The 21604-nt window shown below is 44.6% G+C and overlaps 2 protein-coding genes across 8 annotated transcripts in view; one reads left to right on the top strand and one right to left on the bottom strand.

Moving 5' to 3' along the window:
* The window catches only part of FOXN3 (forkhead box N3), a 189244-nt gene that overhangs the window by 56785 nt on the left and 110855 nt on the right, over positions 1-21604 (top strand). The gene's annotated exons all lie outside the window — the stretch shown is intronic.
* The window catches only part of LOC128408061 (lysosomal enzyme trafficking factor-like), a 31310-nt gene continuing 11113 nt past the window's right edge, over positions 1408-21604 (bottom strand). For both annotated transcript variants that reach the window (XM_053377252.1, XM_053377242.1), the window contains exon 2: positions 1408-2964. In XM_053377252.1, the coding sequence (XP_053233227.1) occupies positions 2246-2827 (582 nt within the window). In that variant the 5' untranslated portion in view covers positions 2828-2964 and the 3' untranslated portion in view covers positions 1408-2245. The remainder of the gene's footprint in view (positions 2965-21604) is intronic.

Consider the following 21604-nt stretch of genomic DNA (forward strand, 5'->3'; position numbering starts at 1 on the left):
CTAAGTTCATTCTTACAGTCCTCACATAATGTATTTGAGACTCGTTGACGTATTCAGTTTAAAGAAATATGTATTGGTTTTACTTTAACATGTTTGGATTCATTTTAGATGGCATTTTTAACTAGGCTTTTAAAAAAAATATACTGTAGTTGTTTTTTTTTAAAGGAATTAAATCCTCTTTAGTCTGAGAGCAATACAGCGCTTGTGTTGCTCCTGACACCAGGATGGTTTTAGATTGCTGGTTAAATTTAACGTGGCTGTTTATGAAGACGCTTGACTGAATGTTTCTCTAGTCATTACTTGAATGCTGTTCCCTTTCCTGGTTGTGACTTTATGCTGAGTGGTTTGAAATATGGCTTCTATTTTATTGTGAGGTTGTGTTTTGTAAGTTGCCTTGAGTTCACTTGGAGAAAAGAAATGGAATACAGTGGTACCTCTGGTTGCGAACGGGATCCGTTCTGGAGCCCCATTCGCAACTTGAACGGAATGCAACCCACGTCTGCGCACGCGCGGGTCGCGATTCGCCACTTCCGTGCATGTGCGTGATGTCATTTTGCACGTTTACGCATGCGTGAGGGGCGAAACCCGGAAGTAACCCTTTCCAGTACCTCTGGGTCGCCGCGGGACGCAACCTGAAAAAACATAACCCTCAGCCTTCACAACATGAGGTATGACTATATAAGGGGTCCCCCCTATCCCCAATAAATGGCTTGCAGTGATGTCTTTGGGTATATGTACTAATCGCGTGAAATTTTTTAATTCTCTGATGAGGACTTTTATTTGTTACTGCTAGTGTGTAGATGGTGACTTGATGGGACAGGAACGGAAAGATACAATTATGCATGACAAAGATTTATGTTTAAAAGTCTGCATATCCTACTAAACTGGCCCAGTAAAAGATGACATGCTGACCTTATTTGCATTTCCTATATCTTAAGTGGCCCAGAGTTGCTATAAATAGCAGGCAGAGTTGTTTGTTGGGTGAGATTGGTTTTCACTGTATGCTCTTGATACCCCTTACTTAATACTGAAGTGTACATTGCAGAGAAACAGAAGATGCTACACAGCACTGTGTCTAAATAGAAGTTGCATGTATATTGCATCTTGTCCAGTTTCAATTGGTAGAGGGTGTTTTTTTCCCCACCAGTGTTTTTCTTTTTATTAAACACAGGCACACATGATAGTAGAGTTTTTCCATTGTTGCTAAATACCTGCTTTTAGCATGGAAAAATATCCATTAAATGGAAAGTGGGCATTTTACTCCAGGTATCTTAACATCAAAGTTGCTGTCATTTTTGTTTTGGGTGTGTGTGAGTGTGTGTGTACACACACACACACACACACTGTGTGTGTGTGTGTATATCTATCATCTATCTATCTATCTATCTATCTATCTATCTATCTATGCCTGTGATTATCTCATTTTCTAACTTATTGTAATTGTTCCTTAAGACTCACTTATTAATCAGCTCTAAAATGTCTGATTCTCCCCACTCTGCTAGTTAAGAGCCTCTCTCTTACCCAACATGTCCAGAAGACAAAAAAGTAGCCACAATTGTCTTAGACATAATGTTCATGATCTTTCCAGTCTTCTGAACAATCTCGTGTCTGCTTCCCCATCCCCTTTGCTTCGACTTCTCTGTAGTTTCAGCAGTTCCAAAAATAATCTAATTCAGTTTAAACTTTGCATTTTTTGTGAGCGTTCCACTGTGTGGTTACGACTCTTCTGGTCTTTATTACGCACGTGGACTCCTCTTCTCTTCCACAATAGAAGCAAAGTGAGTACACAACTAACTTTAAATGGAAAGCAAATGCTTGTTTAGGATTGTTCATTGTTTAGAAGTTGTCTGTTTACCCGGCAGTTCCTCTATATGTATTTGCACTTGGGGCTGTAAATCATCCACTGATCCTACTCTTGAGGGAAGCTTGAAGTTAAAAGGGGGTGTGCACAGTGAAATAAGGTTTCAAATAGGTTTTCTCCACAAAAACTTCAGGAGTGTAGAAATTCTGCATTATAAGGCAAATATAAAGAATGTCATCCTCTAATCTCAAAGAAAGCTCAGTTATTCCACCAAATGGAATGCAACCATACTCAAAGTCAACTTATTCGAAAAATAGAAGGTTGATTCTCTATTCAGTAGTTAACGTGAAGAAAAAGAATTTCACATTCTGTTTGTATATTCAACTGATGCAGCCAAGATCCTTCAGGTTATCTAAAAGCGCTCATCAGGAAACGCAGATGGGTTTAAGTGTCAGTCAGTTGCAGTCTGCTAATTTGGTTGGAGGCCTTCGCAAATGTTTGGTGACGTTTGCAAATGACAGCCAGGCAAATAGGAATGATACAGTAGCCCACCATTTGGGGATCAGCTCTTGTATAGGAATAAAGGAACAGGAACATTTGCAAATAAGGGATCAAGAAGATAATAGTCCACAGCCAAAAGGGTACGGACAGCAGCCGTGTTTTTAAGGAGTGCATCCAGGTGGTTTCTTCTCTCAGTTTTTCAGGAGGTTGCTGGATGTGCTCCAGTGCTAGTCTGTTGTAAGTCTCATTGATTTCAAAGACAGAGTAAAATGCTGCCGCACTTGCTATTAAGTATAATCCCACACCAATCCATCCCATCCTCTGACGGAAGTTCATCATTCTCCATGCTTTGAACCTTCCTCCGCTGGAAAACACTGGAACGAACAGCCAAGAGGAGGGAGCGCGGGTGGCCCAACCCTTGTCACCCTGCCGCCTCTCCTGCTGAGCCGCTTTTTGAGTCCATCCCTTCCACCGCCCACCTGGGGCCTGCCCTTTTCGAGCTCTGCTTCTGGTGCCGCGCAACATGGCTGCCGTCACGTGAGGAGGGTCCAAAACCAAGACTTCCTGTTCTTCACTTCAGACTGTTTCCCCTTAACAGGCAGTGTCACCTTCACTATTGTCTGCAAGCTGATGAGCTTGACGTCTGTAATCTTCAATACTTGCTAAATAAATAAAAGGGGAACGTATAAGAAAAGAGCTTAGGAGATGACATATTTCTGAAATCTTTTGAGAGGCTGCAGTGGATGCAAAATAGCCTTTTACAGTTCTTGTCAGCTCTGAGAATTATGGGCACTGGTTAATTGTGTTTGCTTCTCTCAGCCCCTTCCTGGCGTAAAATAAATGGTTTATTCGTGAAGTTCAGTTTTTTGCTTTTTGCCTTTCCCTGGACATCAGTGCTCTATGGAGGGATTTCAGGTGCTGTCTTCTTCCTAACACAAATAATGTAGCCTCTACAGCAGGGGTCAGCAAACTTTTTTAGCAGGGGGCTAGTCCACTGTCCCTCAGACCTTGTGGGGGGCTGGACTATATTTTGGAGGGAAAAAATGAACGAATTCCTATGCCCTACGAATGACCCAGAGATGCATTTTAAATAAAAGGACATATTCTACTCATGTAAAAACACACTGATTCCCAGACCATCCGGGGGCCGGATTTAGAAGGCGATTGGGCCAGATCCAGCCCCCAGGCCTTAGTTTGCCGACCCATGCACTACAGCAGCGGTTCTCCACCTGTGGGTTCCCAGATGTTGTTGGACTACAACTCCCATCTTCCCTGAGCTCTGGCCTTGCTAGCTAGGGCTTATGGGAGTTGTAGTTCAACAACATCTGGGGACCCACAGGTTGAGAAAGGCTGCGCTACAGGATCAGGAAGGCAGGAAGGGCTGCAGGCATCTCTGCTCAACCCCTCCCCCCCAAAAAAATATTTTATACATTTAAAGCCACCTTAAAACACTACCCTGGAAGTCATGAGTGAGCAAGAACTGTATGCAGGTGAATGAGCAGTCAGGCAGAGGAAGGAGCCCTCCTCTTAGCTTAGCCCCATTGCTGGAGGGTGGTGTTAACATTTTCCAAGCGAAGTGCTGTATTTTGTGTGATGTATTACATCAGGTGGCACACCTCAATGATATACTGTATTTGTTGCTATATAAGACTCACTTTTTCCCTCCTAAAAAGTAAGGGGAAATGTGTGTGCGTCTTATGGAGCGAATGCAGGCTGCGCAGCTATCCCAGAAGCCAGAATAGCAAGAGGGATCACTGCTTTCGCTGCGCAGCAATCCTTCTTGTTGTTCTGGCTTCTGAGATTCAGAATATTTTTTTTCTTGTTTTCCTCCTCCAAAAACTAGGTGCGTCTTATGGCCTGGTGCGTCTTATAGAGCGAAAAATCCGGTAATTGCAGTGTGGATGTAGACATGTGTTGGATGTGTTTTCACAGGCACTCGTGAGAGAGATAAGGTGTGCAAAGCACCCAGCGGCATTCTGTCAGTTGTTCAAGCATCTAGTTGTTCGAAGGCTGCGTGCTCTTTTGTTGTGTACAACAAATAGGGAGCAAAAGAGTATATTATTAATTATTTTAAAATGTTTCTCATTGTTTTCAACTGTTTTCACTGATAGATTTCACAATTACTGTAAACCATGGCTGTTAATGGGACGCGGGTGGCGCTGTGGGTAAAACCTCAGCGCCTAGGGCTTGCCGATCGCATGGTCGGCGGTTCGAATCCCCGCGGCGGGGTGAGCTCCCGTCTTTCGGTCCCAGCTCCTGCCCACCTAGCAGTTCGAAAGCACCCCTAAGTGCAAGTAGATAAATAGGTACCGCTTTATAGCGGGAAGGTAAACGGCGTTTCCCTGTGCTGCGCTGGTGCTGGCTCGCCAGAGCAGCTTCGTCACGCTGGCCACGTGACCCGGAAGTGTCTCCGGACAGCGCTGGCCCCCGGCCTCTTAAGTGAGATGGGCACACAACCCTAGAGTCGGACACGACTGGCCCGTACGGGCAGGGGTACCTTTACCTTTACCTTTTATGGCTGTTAAAGTAGTATAATGTGGTATTCCTAGTTAACAGCTTATAACCACATAAGTGAAACATGGTGATTCAAGAAATCCATTTGTACACTTTGAAGACACTAGTAGACCAAAAGAAAATAGTGTCTCCCTCTCCACACCTATATTTTGCAGTTGAGACGACTTGTTCATCTTCCTGCAGTATTCAGTTTGAATTTATGCTGCCTCTATTTTGTAAGTGTAGCTATATTGGTATAATTCATTGTCACAGATTACCATTTAATGACTTGCCTGCTGAATGAGATTTGCAGCTAGACAATCTCTTCTAATATATCCAAGAACAGATGAGAAATGTTGTCAGGCTTTGCCTACTGACAATTCAGTGTCCCATGTACTAACCGTGAACTAATTTATAGCACCGTCTATGCACAAGAAGGAGGTATCGGCAAGCTTGAGGGAAACCCAAAGGTTGTAGGTGTACAAAACAACTTTAACAGGGAACCACATCTGTCCAATAAGGACGAAGCATGCCCTGTGGCCTTTGGCTGACTGCCCTGGGGGAACTGGGGGGAATGAGGCAGAAATGGAATGGAGAATCCCACGAGAGGTCATGACTCACCGGCTGGAACCCTGAACACTGCAAACTGTTGATGTGTTTTAGGTCCTGCTTGTTATCTGCATGTTCAGTATTATTTCTGCATTCACACCCATCTTCTATCACTTTCTTTTAACTCCCATTTTTTTCTCCTCCCCTCCATTTTTTTTTTAAAGTTGAAAGTAAACTTGGATGAAGCATGGGTGCTTTTTTAAAATAAATGTGTGTGGTTTTTGAATTGCTTGTTGTACAGCTTCAGATCTCTCTTAGCTTGATGCTGGGGGAAGAGCGCTGAAATGCTAACAAACACCGACCTGATGGGTGGCAGAGAAGACAATTGCTGGAAATATGGGAGGCAGCTTTTTGTTTGTGCTCGGTCAAGAACATTAAGGTCGGTCGCCGAACTCCCAGATCCTGCTGGGTTGGTGGGAAAGAGGGCAGGACTGTAACCTCAGAAGATGAACTTGTTCCAAATGCAAGTTTTGTGCAGTAGTTAATTACCAATTCACAGTTGGGGCGTTTGTCTCTCTGCTACTTGAAACTGATGACTCTGTTCTGGAATTGTGACCTGTGTACCAAAGAGAGGCCTCTTCTCTGTATGAGCCCATCAGAATGCAAGATTCTGTTCAGAGTTGCATCTGTAAGGGAGGTTAGATTGATAAAACAGGGCCCTCTCAGTGGCAGCACTGCTTTCTGAAACTGTGGAAAACGGAGCAAAACAATATGGCCCCATTTGAGGCCGCTGAGCTATTTTTGCCCTGTGTCAGTGCACTCTGTGGTTTGGGTGTATCTCCTAAAAGGCAACAGCCCAAATATGTGCAGTATCTCCAGGCCATACAGCACATAAAAGCATATGAAAATTTCAAAAATAGCATCCAAATATTGCAATGAAAGAAAATAAGTCATGGAGGTAACCTCAGATAAAATAATAAAGCCAAGAGAACAATTAATTAAAAACCTTGGGTAACAGCCATGTTTTTGTCCAGACATCTGAAAGAGCAAAGTCTTCTGATGTGTATTGTCTTACATATATTTATAAATCCCATTGTTTTCAAAGGAGCTTTCAAGGAACTAAATGTGTGGTATTAAGAACAGCATTGCATATAAACAGTCTTTCAACTGGTTGTGAAACAGGGTGATAGTTAGCAAACATTGGGCACTCAGTATGACTTCTTAAATACCAGAACCTTTCTTTAGTGCTGTAGTTCATCTCTTCCCCCACTCCTGGTTTGATCAGTACACTTTCTTCTGTGAAGTAATTGTGTATGTGTGTTGATCTGTTTTCCGTGTAATCCATTTATACGTTGTGTGCTTATTTCCAACCTTCCAGATCTCACTATGATGGTTGCAGAGAGTCTTCTATTACAATATTCTTCTCCAAGAAGATACATGCTAAAGTTTTATTTAGATTTATAAAAAAATCAGACATGGAAAGTGATGAAGTGAACCTATTTTTAATAAAGTAAATGTTGTGTGAGTGTGTGCAGACTGAAGGCTGGGGGAGAGGGGAGCATTAGTACCATTACAAACCTTCTTGTTAACACATGTCAGCTAGTTATACACAAGCACTAAATCTTAATGGTACTACCATGAGCATAACATGGGAGGTTCCCCCCCTTTTTTATATCTCTCCTTATTGCTAGACCTACATATTCAATTGCTCAGATTTCATCCTGTTTCCTAGTGCATAGATTTGAATGCCCTAGTATGTGTCCCATTTAGTACAATCCCTTTAGCCCATGACTCTTCCTGGCTTCCCTTACCATCTGGTCCTTGGCTATGGAGAGGAATTTTTCTTGTATATGCGTCTCCCTAGCAACGAGTTTGCAGTTGATATGGAAAGTAAGCAGTTGCCCTAGCAACAGAGTTACTGATGTGGCAGATCCTCGGCTTTCAGGGTAAAGGCCTGTGACGCTTCAAATGCATTATGCAGGTCTGCTGTAATTATGGAAGTGCCCACTAGAGCTGCTGCCGATTAAGGGGACCGTGAACATCTTTTGTTGCAGCCTTTGTTTTTTTGGGAGGCATGGAGCTGGCTAAAGTATTTGCCCTTTGGGGGCCTTTGGGTAGCAAGGTGTTGGCTGCAGACCATGTGGCTTTGTGTGTGTTTATAGGAAACGGGAACGAAGTTCACCGTGAGGACATTTGTTCCCATCCTTTGCCTTACTGATGGGAGTTCCCTTCTGAGCCTATGAGGCAGAGGCTGCCAGCCATAAATTTTCTGGTGCCTTTTCTTGTCTCTCTCCTCCTCCTCCTTCCTCCCGACTGTCCTTCCTATGACTTCTCCTCTTGGCTTCTGTGAACCTCCCTGCAGAAGATGACATTCCCCTTGCCCTGGTTTATTTCTCTCCTCTCCTCTTCCATGGTATCTCATCAAGTATTTAAGCTTCTGGGAAGTGCCTCCTGCTAAATGATGGAGAATTTCGGTTCAGCAAGGGGAGCAGAACATTCCAAAGCCTGCTGAGCATTTGCTATTTGACTTCCCACCCCCAGGGAAGTCTAGCTGTATCCCATTATACAGACAAATGCTGGGATCACCCTTTCTTTACAAGAATTGGTGCTTGCAGAGAAGCTTCATTTGAATGCAGTTTTGAACACCCAAACATTAGCATCCCTTTGTGTGTGCATGCAAATGGTGACACGCACCACTATCTCAAGATTTGTGGGGTGGGTGGGTGTGGTTGCTTTAAGGCTAAAACTCTAGATTCCTTCTCCTTTACTGTTACTGTTTTGAATCTGTAGTGGAGGCAATTTTCAGTAAGTGTGTTTAGGAATCTGCATTCACTACGATCAAAGAGTTTGGCAGTCCATATAGAGTCCTAACGATCTGAGCTTGCATTCCTAAGAAGGAAAAAGAAATCTGGTCCTAGTGATTGCTCAGCTGTGAAGTTTTGTGATATGGGCAGGTGTTTTAAAAAGGTAAAGGTAAAGGTACCCCTGCCCGTACGGGCCAGTCGTGTCTGACTCTGGGGTTGCGCGCTCATCTCACTTAAGAGGCCGGGGGCCAGCGCTGTCTGAAGACACTTCCAGGTCATGTGGCCAGCGTGACAAGCTGCATCTGGCGAGTCAGTGCAGCACACGCAAATGCCGTTTACCTTCCCGCTAGTAAGCGGTCCCTATTTATCTACTTGCACCCGGGGGTGCTTTCGAACTGCTAGGTTGGCAGGCACTGGGACCGAGCAACGGGAGCGCACCCTGCTGCGGGGATTCGAACCGCCGACCTGATGATCGGCAAGTCCTAGGCGCTGAGGTTTTACCCACAGCGCCACCCGCGTCCCTGGCAGAGTTTCAGGTAATATTCATTCAAATCTGCTGTACCAGTTGCTTCTGCCTCTATAAAGTATAATTATTTCCTACATGGTGCAGGGGCAGGAGAATTGTACCACTATAAGCAAGATACTCCCACCCCCCAAAAAAACCCCTATTTGTAGAAGTCCCTTTCACATGTACAGGGGGTAAGCAGTTTTGTGCCCTCTCACAGCCCCTTTCCCTGCTACCCCTATGGATGCATCTAGGTGGCGGCATGAAATCCTGTGTTCACAGGCTTTATCCACAGTGTGGACTCTAGCTACTCACGTGGATGTGCACAGTCAGTTTTTTGCATCTTCATATTGATATGCATATAAGGTGAAAAAGTGGAACAATCCTGCTCTCTACTTCCACCCATCCCCTAAAATTTGTTCAGCTGAACATGTGAAAAGTGTTGCAGTAAAACCTGGATCCTCCGTTTAATTTCCTAGTTCATATGTCATCAAAAGGAAGTGAGTGGCTTGTTTCCCTGGTGTAAATTCCAGCAGTCCTCTTGAGCTCTCCTACATCACCATCTCAGTTGGAAAAAAGGAAGAGATATGCTTCTCCTTAGTCCTAGCCTTTGGACCCATCAAGGGATATTAGTGCACTAAGGGGAGGGGGCATAGGGTACCTTGCTGAGCAGTCACTAGAGCTCTGCTGCACTACTTTGGGAAGGGTTCTTTCTAAATTAGATCCTCAGCTCTGAGGAATTGAAAACCAAGACTCATTGCTGTAACCTTGTTTGGTTCTTAGGGAGATCTGTTCCTTGCAGCAAACCTGGTGGAAAAAGCTATGTTTAAATCCCTGACATAATTTTATTGTTCATTGTTACACAAGTGGCACCATTTTGCATGGTGTAGAGGTGCTTATTCCTGTGTCCTTCATCCCTTAGTTAATAATATTCTGCCAGTCAACAGAAGACAGTTTGGCCATATCTACCTAACGGTTATGATAATTATTTTTGCGGTGTTCTGTTGCTTACTGCTTTGATAGCTGTGCATAATAATAATAATAAAAATTTTATTTTATATCTATATTCAAACTTCATTTGGGTTATCAGTCAAGGACTATTATTATTATTATTATTGTGCATACACACACACACACACACACACACACACACACACACAGCCCTAGGTATGTTTGGTTTGAAATAAGTACCAAAGAGTTATGGAGGGTTTACACCCAAGCTAGTGTACAATGGACTAAGAGCTAAATCAGGTCTCTCAGATGCGTCTCAGTGTGTGCTGGCTTGCTTGATAATGGGAGGGGGTGGGAAACTTGAATACATTTTCATCGAAAAAAGAGATTAGGTAGTCATGTAAGAACAAGCTGTTTGTTCCGTCACCACAACATGGGAAGACAGTTGCATAACCTTGTTTTGGGCAATCAAGTGGGAGAGTGTTGTGCTGAAATCTTGTTTGCAAGAGCAGGCTGGGATGGTTATTTTTTTTAATAAAATGATTAAAATTATAACAAGTTCCTTCCCTTGTCTTACTTTGCTCTGTGAAAGGTTTGCGTTGTATTATACCGCTGCTATGTGCAACCCACCTAACTTTGCATTTTATATCATATCTTTCAGTCAAATTATTCTCATGGTAGCCTAAATGTTGTAATAAAACATGTCTCATCAAAACAACTCAGATATACATGTGTGCACACATCCCTTCCAATTGGGATTCGAGCCTCATCATGGGACTGAAACAGCCTTGGTCCCGCTGGTCAGTGATCTCCAGCAGGCTAGGGACAAGGGTAAAAACTGTTTCCTAGTTCTGCTGGATCTCTCAGCAGTTTTTGATACCTTTGACCATTGTATCCTTCTGGACCGACTAGAAGGGTTGGGAGCTGGGGGCACTGTTATACAGTGGTTCCGCTCCTTCCTCCTGGGCCGTGCCCAGAAAGTGGTGCTGGGGGATGAGTCTTCAGACCCCTGGACTCTCACTTGTGGGGTGCCTCAGGGCTCCATCCTCTCCCTCATGCATTTCAACATCTATATGAAGTCACTGGGAGAGATCATCAGGGGGTTTGGGCTGAGTGTTCACCAATATGCGGATGATACCCAGCTCTACCTCTCTTTCAAATCGGAACCAGTGAAGGTGGTGAAGGTCCTGTGTGAGTGTCTGGAGGCGGCTGGAGGATGGATGGCAGCTAACGGATTGAGGTGAAGTGCTGTTTTTTGGGGGAGGGCTCCCTGGTCCTGAACGGGGTAACTGTGCCCCTGAAGGACCAGGGGACAGCCTGGGAGTCATTTCGGACTCCTAACCATCCATGGAGGTGCAGGTCAATTCTGTGACCAGAGCAGCTCCACCTGGTACGCAGGCTGAGACCTTCACTGCCTGCAGATTGTCTCACCAAAGTGGTGCATGCTCTGGTTATCTCCCGCTTAGATTACTGCAATGCGCTCTATGTGGGGCTACCTTTGAAGGTGACTCAGAAACTACAACTAATCTAGAATGCAGCAGCAAGACTGGTGACTAGGAGTGGCTGCCAGGACCATATAATACCAGTCCTAATGGATCTTCACTGGCTCTCTGTATGTTTCTGACCACAATTCAAAGTGTAGGTGCTGACCTTTAAAGTCCTAAACAGCCTTGGCCCAATATACCTGAAGGAGTGTCTCCACCCCCTTCGTTCTGCCCGGACACTGAGGTCCAGCTCTGAGGGCCTTCTAGCGGTTCCCTCACTGCAAGAAGTGAAGTTACAGGGAACCAGGCAGAGGGCCTTCTCGGTGGTGCTGCCCTTCTCTGTGGAACATCCTCCCTTCAGATGTCAAGGAGATAAAGAACTACATGACTTTTAGAAGACATCTGAAGGCAGCTCTGTATTGGGTAGTTTTTAATGTTTGGTGTTTTACTACATTTTATATACGCTGTAAGCCGCCCAGAGTGGCTGGAAAACCCAGCCAGATGAGCAGGGTATAAATAATAAAATTATTATTATCGTCGCATAGGCGGTCCTCAGTAATTAGCTAATTGGGAACCACTATCTTAAGCCATAGGCATCCATATCCAGTTTGGCTCAAGTTTCAATGATCTTCCTCCTCCTCTCCCCAGCCCCCTCTGCCCACAGGAGAGGGTGGCTCAGTAGGTTTCTGTAGGAAACATAGTAGAGAAGATCTTTAATTGTTGTACAAGGTGACCTGGCAATGAAGGTCTTTTTTTCTAGTTCAGTAGCGTCAGAATGTCTTTGAGAAGGGATTGGGCAAGGGAGGTATATATTTCTTTGAGGGGGACAGTGGCCTAGGAAAAGTCAGTCTCTGGGTGAGATTCTCCTAAAAAGTGTGTGGAGATTGTAGTCTTAATTTGCTAAAGCATCATTTAAGGTACAGAAATGAATTTATATTTGCAGGACTATAGACTTATCCCTTCTTACAGTCTGTAACTTGCCAAAACTGAGGTAGGAGAACGCATATTTTAACCAAGATGTCAGTTAAAAAGAGATATTTCGTGAAATGAAACATTATCTGGAAATAATTCCGTTTCTCAAACCTTAAATTTAGATTGATGCTTGCAGTTTGTATTAAAATGAGAGATGGGGACGCAGCAGTGTTGTTGATATGACTAATCTTGGCCTTCCACACTGGCAGATATTTTTACACATCGATTCTAATTTTTGCTGGTTTCACATGCTTTCTCTGCCTCTTGTGGACTAAAAATAGACTTTAAAAGAACAACAACCCGAAAAGCGTTGAGGTGTGACTTCTTAAAATATATTGCCCAAATTAAAAAAACAAAAACCTGAGTGAGATGCTTTTTCCTTCTGTGGCAATTAAGACCCGACTTTCTTGAAACAGTCCCTGTCCAGGAGTACAAAATATGCACCCCATTTTTTTCTTTTTAAAAAGAGGTTTGGCTTAAAAAAAATTTCTGAAAGAACATCTAATTTAGCCTTCAGTTCAAGCACTATATCTGCTTGGTATATGTACAGGCTGTAAAATAGAAAATGGATATTTCTCTTTTAAGTGGCACCTTTATTGTGGTATAGCATGGTAGATGATATTCTTATTTCAGTATCCTTAGCATTACTCTTCTTCCCATTTTTTGTCTTAAAAGCTTTTTGATATGTCTCTGGATAATTTTGCCTTTCAAAGCAAAACACAAGTAGTAAATCTAATTGTGTGCTTTAAAAAAATAAATACATGTGATTCCTTGTTTACTTTTTACCTGTTAGGTTTCTTTAAAAAGTTACTTATGTAAAAAAAATTGTCAGCTAGTAAAACAGAACTAGGGTGTTGATAGTTTTGATTTGGCATCCTTGGAGAATGAAAAACAAGTATTTTGAATATATTTCTGCACAACCTACATGGTTTCTGGGCAGCCCATTGATTCAGTATTCCTGGAATTTCATTGCTGTTGCTGGAGGGCTTTTTCTCTCTCCCAAGAAGGATGGCACTAAATGGACGCCAGCAATTTTAAAAGTTATGGCCAGTTATTTTCTGCAGCTTTTAAAGGAATTGCAATATATTCTTTTCCTTAACGAAACACACTGCTCTTTTAACTTTTGCATTATGACTATGACATTGCATGAGCTGCTTCCTCTTCTAAGGTACTTTCCCTAACTTTGCTCCATCCAGATCCTTTATCTCACTTCAATTTGTCTATGGTTCTTGTCAGCAGCTAAGTTTAGTGAGGGAGAAATTGGACCCCGGTCAGGGTAGAGGAATATACACATAGGTTCATAGTTTAGGGCATCAGTTTGTGTATATGTGTGTACATATGCCAAGGCTAGTTTGTCCTTGTAGACAGCTGTCCTGGTGTTTCCTTAAACACCACAGAAGTGGAGCTGTTCTTCTGCTCCTCACGTGGTTCTCTCAGTTTTGATCCGCCGCCATTGAAAAAAATGCAAGGAAGAAAGTTTGCTTGTGGTGCAAAGAAAATTTCCAGAGCCATTTCACATAAACAGTAGAGCGGTATCCATAGTCCTCATTTTGCCCCTTGGTGGGTAAGCCGTTATTCGTGTGCAGAAGGTGCTAGGTTCAATTCCTGACATCTCCAGGTCACGCTTGTTCAGGCGAGGGGGGAAGGCTCCTGTCTGAGACTTTGGAGAACCATTGACAGTCAGTGTTGACAGTGCTGAGTTGAATGATCTGGTGGTCTAATGTGGCATGTGTCAAGTTTCCTGTTTAGAAGTTTATGGGTGGCATTCGCCCAACGTACCCAGTTAGAAGAAGAACTGCACAAGGACTTCTGCTTGTGCAACAGGGTCCTGTCCTCCCCGTCATGTCTCCCCTGAAATTGACTGAGGGGGAAGCAGTCAGTGCTCTTTTCTGCGTGTCTTTTGCAAAGGACTTGTCCATTCCCATTTTAAAAAGGAACATTTAGGAGGAATACGGTCCACTCTACACCCTTTCCAAGACCAGAACAAATGTAATTCTAATCGTGTGGTTGGCAAATGCATCTGTGTTACAGAAACGAGTCCTCCCAATCTTCATTGGGACCACAGCTCATGGTCTCTCTCTCCCCAGCTGAAATCCTGATGAAAATTGTGCCCCAGGTGGGCTGCTTAGCCTTAGGGAAAATGCTCCCTTGGGGTTGATGGGAACCTCCCTGCCCCACCAGGTTAATTGCAGTGCGGCAGTGGGAGTAGGTAGGTTTGCGACTGGGGAAAACAAAACTTCTACTCCCCTTGTGCTGGGATTTTTATGTAAAGCTGTTTCTTTTTGCCTAGTATTAAATTTTAAAGCACATGTATACACCCCAGGTCTGATTGCTACCCAAGCAAGGTGGCGCTGTGGGTTAAACCACAGAGCCTAGGACTTGCTGATCAGAAGATCGGCGGTTTGAATCCCCATGGCGGGGTGTGCTCCCGTTGCTCGGCCCCTGGTCCTGCCAACCTAGCAGTTTGAAAGCACGTCAAAGTGCAAGTAGATAAATAGGTACCGCTCTGGCGGGAAGGTAAATGGCGTTTCTGTGCTTCTCAGGTTCACCAGAAGCGGCTTAGTCATGCTGGCCACATAACCCGGAAGCTGTACGCCATCGGCCAATGAAGCGAGATGAGCGCCGCAACCCCAGAGTCGGCCACAACTGGATCTAATGGTCAGGGGTCCCTTTACCTTTAAGCCCACAACTTACATGGGGGTTACATTCCGGGGATTGTGCCTAAAGTCAGAATCGCATAAAGTCAAAACACATTGGGTACAATGACGGGTGGAATTGACAAATTCTTTTTTCCTGGACATTCACCCCCTTTCTGCCCTTTAAAAAAATCGTTTCACACACACACACACACACGCACCAGCAAAAAAAAGCTTGTAAAGCTGAAAGTTCACAAGTTAAATGTGCATAAGTTGTGGGCTTACTGTAATGTTTAGTTTGGGAAAGGGTCCTGCAACTGTCTCCCTTCTCTGGTTGGTACTGGGTGCCTGAAGACCTGATCCTGTTCCTACCTTGCACATAAAAGTCTTGATCCTAGCTGGTTCTTGTTAGATAAATGTTACACAAAAATGACAAGCCTTTCTGCGATTGCAGTTCCAGAGGAATTCAGTTATTTCCATCAGTATGTGTGCCATTTGCCTCTGCCTGCGTTGCAAACTGTAGAGATTTAAAACACGTACAGGCTAAACCACTATTCTGTAACATAATGTTTCTACCATTATTGCCTTACCTGCTTGGTGTTGTTGGATATAAAAAAGCACGTGGCTTCAGGTGGTGAGGGGTAGGTTTAGATGTTGGCCAAGCATCACTTTCGATTGCTGATGGCTGGCGCTCTTCCCTTTTACTGAATACAGTAAAATGTTCAAATGTGTGGAGGGCATCTTATGGTATCCAGAGGAGGGGGAAAGAGAGCCAGTGTGGTGTAATGGTTAGAGTGTTGGACTATGACCTGGGGGAGCAGAGTTCGCATCCCCCACTCAGCCTCACTCACCCCACTGGGTGACCTTGGGCCAGTCACCATGTCCTAACCCTGTGTGGGTTGTTGTGAGGATGAAAGGGAGAGGAGGAGAATCATGTACACTTCCTTGAGCTCCTTGGAAGATAAAGGTGGTGTATTATGTATGTATGTATGTATGTATGTATGTATGTATAAATAAATGAGTGAATAAATAAGAGGGCCATAGTTGTGTTGGTAAACTGTGTGCTTGTAGTAGTGCTACCCTTTTCGTAGGAATTTAGGAAACTGCCTTATGCCAGGGCACACATCTAGCTTTGATAGCACAGTTGATTAGAGTGTGGAACTGACAACACCAAGGTTTCAGGTTGAATTCCCCATAACAGTCAGCTGTATTGCGTGGAGTTGGATACTAGATGACCCCCAGGGTCCCTTTCAGCTCTATGATTCTATGAGTTATCCTGTTCTATGAGCCCAACATTGCCTACTCTGACTGGCAGACAGGACGCGGGTAGCGCTGTGGTCTAAACCACTCAGCCTCTTGGGCTTGCCGATCAGAAGGTCGGCGGTTCGAATCCCCATGACGGGGTGAGCTCCTGTTGCTCGGTCCCTGCTCCTGTCAACCTAGCAGCTTGAAAGCACACCAGTGCAAGTAGATAAATAGGTACCGCTCCGGCGGGAAGGTAAACAGCATTTCTGTGCGCTCTGGTTTCCATCACAGAGCGCACAGAACCATCACAGTGTTCCATTGTGCCAGAACCTGTCTAGTCATGCTGGCCACATGACCCGGAAAGCTGTCTGTGGACAAAGGCCGGCTCCCTCAGCCTGAAGCGAGATGAGCACCACACCCCATAGTCTCCTTTGACTGGACTTAACTATGCAGGTGTCCTTTACCTTTTACTCTGACTGGCAGTGGCTCTCCAGGGTTTTGGGTAGAGGGTCTGATTGGCAATACCTTTTTTAGAGAGCCACTTGGGAGGAGGTGAGCCTATTGCTCCGAAATAGCCTATCTAGCACCTCCCAGGGCCCAAGCCACCTCTCTCAACTCTCCTCTGGGATGGGGAAAGCTGGCACCCGTTGAGGGTCTTGGTTTTGGCTCTCAGCAGTTCACTTGCTGCCCCCCTCCCCTTATGCTAGAGTAGTGCAGAGGCCGTGGTATCGCTGCTCACTAATGCTCAGTTTGTTCACCCAGGACCAAAGACCCAGGAGTTAGTTTTCAATCAAAGGTCTAAAGCTATGAGCTGAAAAGTACCATTTCCCCACAAAAGTAGTCCTGCTAATGCCTGCGTGCTTGCAAACCTTGCTCCTGGCTGCCACAGAAATTTTGCCTCTAGCTATTGGAACTGAAGCAGTGTCTCTCTTCCCTCAAGCTATAGCTGAGTTCTTAATTTCTTAGGCTTCGTCATAGGGAGAGCCACCGGTAGCAGAAACACTGAAGTGGTTTAAAGGCATGAATGTATTTATTACACCTGATGCCTTTCCCTCCAAGGAGATTAGGGTAGGGTTCAGGGTTCAAAATGATCAAGGGGGATGGATTCAGGACAGATAAAAGAAAGCACTGCTTCACGGAGAGTATCGTTAAACTACAGAACTTGCTCTCACGCATAGCTGTCAACGTACAGATTTGAAAGTAAGGGACCAGCAGCCTCGAAAATAAGGGATCAGCAGCCAAAATAAAGGATTTTAGTCAACCAGCAGCCAAACGAAGCCTCAAGTGGTGGTTCCTACAGCGCAGCAACCCGGCAAAGGGGATGCAGCAAGGAAAACCACCATCACCTCTCCACTGGGAAGTGCTGAGCAAAGGCGAGTCCCCAGGCAACGCGGCCGATTTGATCGGCACAAGGCATGCAAGCTCCACCACCCTAATCATTCTTAGACTCCTTATTGGGTGAGCAACGCAGCCAAGCAACACAGTTGGAGCCTCCCTCCTCCCTGGCCAGCAGGGAGGGAGGGAGAGGAGCTGCTTTCTTTGAAACCTGTGAAATTTAAGGGACATCATCAATAAGGGACAGCAACGGGACACGGCGCTGGGATAAGGGACTTTCCCGCCAAATAAGGGACGGTTGGCAGCTGTGCTCTCACGGGAGCCAGTGATGGTCACCAACCTGGATAGCTTAAAAAGAGGATTGGACAAATTCATAGAGGATAAGGCTGTCAAAAGCCTGCTAGCTGTGATGGCTATGCTCTGCCTCCGCCAGTAATGCTTCTGAATGCTAGCTGCTGGAAACCACAAGAGGGGAGAGTGCTTTTCTGCTTATGTCCTGCTTTGAGGGTTCCCCACAGGCATATGGTTGACCACTGTGAGATCAGGACACTGGACTAGATAGGCAAATGGTTGTTTATCTTCGCAGCAACCCTGCGAGGTAGCTTGGGAATGAGAGATAGTGACTCGTCCATGGTCCTTGGTTGAGTGGAGATTTCAACTCGGGGCTTCCCACACCTCAGACATTCTGACCACCACCACCACCCCACCCTGGCTTTCCAAACGATAGCCAAGCCTGTAAGACAATATGAAACTTGGCTCCAGTTTTGAAATAAGCTACAAGCTTTTATGATGCGTCAAAGTCTGTGGGGAATAGAAGTATCCAAGTGCGTCCAGGATTGTGTTCCCAGTCTAGGCCCGAAATAGCGTGTGAACTAGGTCATATTCATATTGGATATTGCTCATTTCCAGTGTTTGTACTTGTCTGGTACTAGTGTCCACTTTTTAAAAACTTTTAATTCTGTGAAACCTATATAGACTGCATCAAGGGAAGTACAGTGGTACCTCAGGTTAAGTACTTAATTCGTTCTGGAGGTCCGTTCTTAACCTGAAACTGTTCTTAACCTGAAGCACCACTTTAGCTAATGGGGCCTCCTGCTGGTGCCACGCCGCTGGTGCACGATTTCTGTTCTTATCCTGAAGCAAAGTTCTTAACCTGAAGCACTATTTCTGGGTTAGCGGAGTCTGTAACCTGAAGCGTATGTAACCTGAAGCGTATGTAACCTGAGGTACCACTGTAAGCCTAAAAGGCTTGGCTTGGTTCAGTCTCCCTTCCTTCCCCTCCTAATTTTGCAAGATATATGTGTAGTAGGGGACAATATTAAATGTAGGGGTGTGTCGGAAGAGAATTTATATGCAGGAAGAACATCAAGGAAGAGTCTATTTACTAAGGCACCACGGGTCATAAAGGGATGAAGGAGCTTGGTCAAAGTTGCTTGGGGGAAACTCCATCGCAAGCACATGGACTCTATCAGCCTTTTCCAACCTGGTGCCCTCCAGATGTTTTGGACTCTAATTCCCACCCCCATCCCCCTTTCTGGACTTCCTTCCCCAAACATCTGAAGAGCCCCATGTTGAGGGTAGGCTGGACTATATGAGTGCTTTGTCTTGGCATTCAGTAGAGTGAGAAATTCTCTGTTGACAAAGGCTTGGCCTCCTGTTTGCTGGACACCTGACACTTCGCTTCTGCCTAATGTTTTCCCTCTTCATGTTGTGAAAACTTGCTGAGTGCTGCCGATGGGAACTTGCCCTAGGTATACCTTAGAAAATGCGCAAGGTGATTTGGTGGCTCATCTGAGTAGACTTTATGTACTTAAGGCATGACTGGTTGTTTTTTTAAAGCCCTTTAAACATTTGTAATATAGGAAGTGGCAAAATTAAAATGAGGGTCTCATTTGTTCTCCTGATTTCAGTATTTGTTATCCCCAGAGAGCCTTGAAATAGTCAGCTGGGTTTGTAAGGTGGAAGTGCAGTGTAAGGTGGAAGTGCATGTCAGCAAGGCTGCGTGTACCCACTATCCATTTTAAGGGACATGATTTCCCCCAAAGACTTGGATCCTCATTTAACAAATTTACTGGCAGGGTCAAAAACACATTTGGTTAAGCAGCAGCAGCAGCAGCAGCAGCAGCAGCAGCAGCAGCGGCATCAACGGTTGAACAGCTCTCCAAAAAAGAGAGAAAAGCCTATAGGGACATGGGACATTGCAGAGTCAGGCCATTGGATCATCTAGCTCAATATTGTCTCCTAAATATTCTCTAAGAACTTGTCCACACTTCTGCTTTTCCTGCTGCTTTCCCCCGGGAAAACCTGCTCGTAACTGAATTCATTTGCTGAATTGGAGCAAATGTCAATTGGGTGTTCTGCAGATTGACGTCTGCTCCGATTCAGCAGTAACAAGCAGATTTCCCCGGGGAAAGCAATGGAGCAAACAGAAAACCACTCAGACCCGTGCCTGGAAGCATGGGACAAGTGGAAAACCTCTCGGACCTGTGCTTTCTAGGTATTAGGCGAGCGGAAGTGTGGAAGAGCCCCCTCTCTTGAAGTCTTGAAGGGCGAAGGGGTCAGGGATCCTCTTGCACAAGATACCACTTTCTTAATTTGTAGGTTCTCCTGCCAGCATTCTTACTCCACTGAACTTCCCTGAACTTCCAAAGAATCAAGGAAAATGTGTCTGTGATGTAATTTTGCATAACTATTCAGAAGCACCCTCCCACCAATTGGCTCTTGCAACTGGCTTTTATGAAATGGTTTGTGGAGGTGGCATTTGGAGCAGAAGGCAAGCATTGTTTTGTTGTGCGTGTGTGTGGTGTTTTCCATTTTTTCATAGTCTCCTTAGTTAAAAAGCACACTTTGTTCCTCTGCGCAAGTTACAGTGTGTTACTACTGCTGATTTAGATAAAAAGGCACCTGGTTTTTTCTTCTTAATAAAAACACTTATTGGAAAGTTATTTTACATTGTCTAAAATGTTGTGTTAATAACTGTGTGACGGAGCTTACAGACAGCCCCACTCCTATTAAGAATGCTTGAAAGGAGTGTAGAAAATCTATTGACTGCGTGAGCACTTTGTAATTTGTATGTGCCATTACAGGAGATTGAAATGGCATGTAACTGGCGGTAATGGTTGGCAATTCATTTGTTTTTCTTTAGGAATTTTTCTGCAATTTTATTTGTTCTGTATTAGAAAAATCACATACATATTTTGCTGAATTCAAATTAATATCTATTTTTAAAAGATATAAATACCTTAGTTGCTTTGGGCAGCCTCAGCATTTATATGATATGCGGGCCTCAACAATTGCTTGAGAAATAGGTCCAATTTATTTTTGTGTGCCTTACTTCTAATACACCCTCCAGATTGTAGCTTGAGAGAGAATGCAGTCTGCAGTCTTTGAGCAGTGTTATCCAAACATAGGAAGAATAACTACAGTCATACCTTGAGTTGAATGTGCTTCGGGTTGAGTGCGTTCGAGTTGTGCTCTGCGGCAACCCGGAAGTAACGGAGCGCGTTACTTCCGGGTTTTGCCATTCGCGCATGCGCAGATGCTCAAAATGACGGCATGCGCGGAAGCGGCGGAACGTGACACACGCAGACACACCGTCGCGTCTTGCATTCCGTTCGGGATGCAAACGGGGCTCCGGAACGGATCCCGTTTGCATCCCGAGGTACCACTGTACTTTGGAAGCAAGTACTGTACAGTCGTACCTTGGAAGTTGAACGGAATCCGTTCTGGAAGTCCATTCGACTTCCAAAATGTTTGGAAACCAAAGCTCAACTTCTGATTGGCTGCAGGAAGCTCCTGCAGCAAATCGGAAGCCCCATCACACGTTCGGCTTCCAAAAATAGTTCGCAAATTGGAACAGTCACTTCCAGGTTTGCGGTGTTCGGGAGCCAAAACGTTTGAGAACTAAACTGTTCGAAAACCAAGGTATGACTGTAGTTTGTAGACTGCAGATCAGTTGCCTTCAGCATAACAGTACCAAACTCTGTTGTCTTAACAGGTTGCCAATGTAGATTTCCCAGTTTACTGTTTATAGAAGCAGAAGTTGGTTGAAACTTCACATTTTAGAAATTCTAAACGATGGCGACTTGACTATTCGAAATTCAAAATATCGCTAAAGAAAGGATAACTGCAACTCTTTCATGCTGACTGGCAAAAACTGGATATTGGTTCACAAATGGTGGGAAATCAGGTTGTGAATTTATAAATATACCCTACATTCTATAGTGTCCAGTACCAAATTATTGTACCATTCGGTTTGTGATATGCTGGTCCCCCACTACTCCCACCCACCCAAGCTTTTAAGGCATCGCAGAATGAAAGATCTCTTT

The sequence above is a fragment of the Podarcis raffonei genome, chromosome 1 (assembly GCF_027172205.1).
Source record: "Podarcis raffonei isolate rPodRaf1 chromosome 1, rPodRaf1.pri, whole genome shotgun sequence".
Taxonomy (NCBI): Eukaryota; Metazoa; Chordata; class Lepidosauria; order Squamata; family Lacertidae; genus Podarcis; species Podarcis raffonei.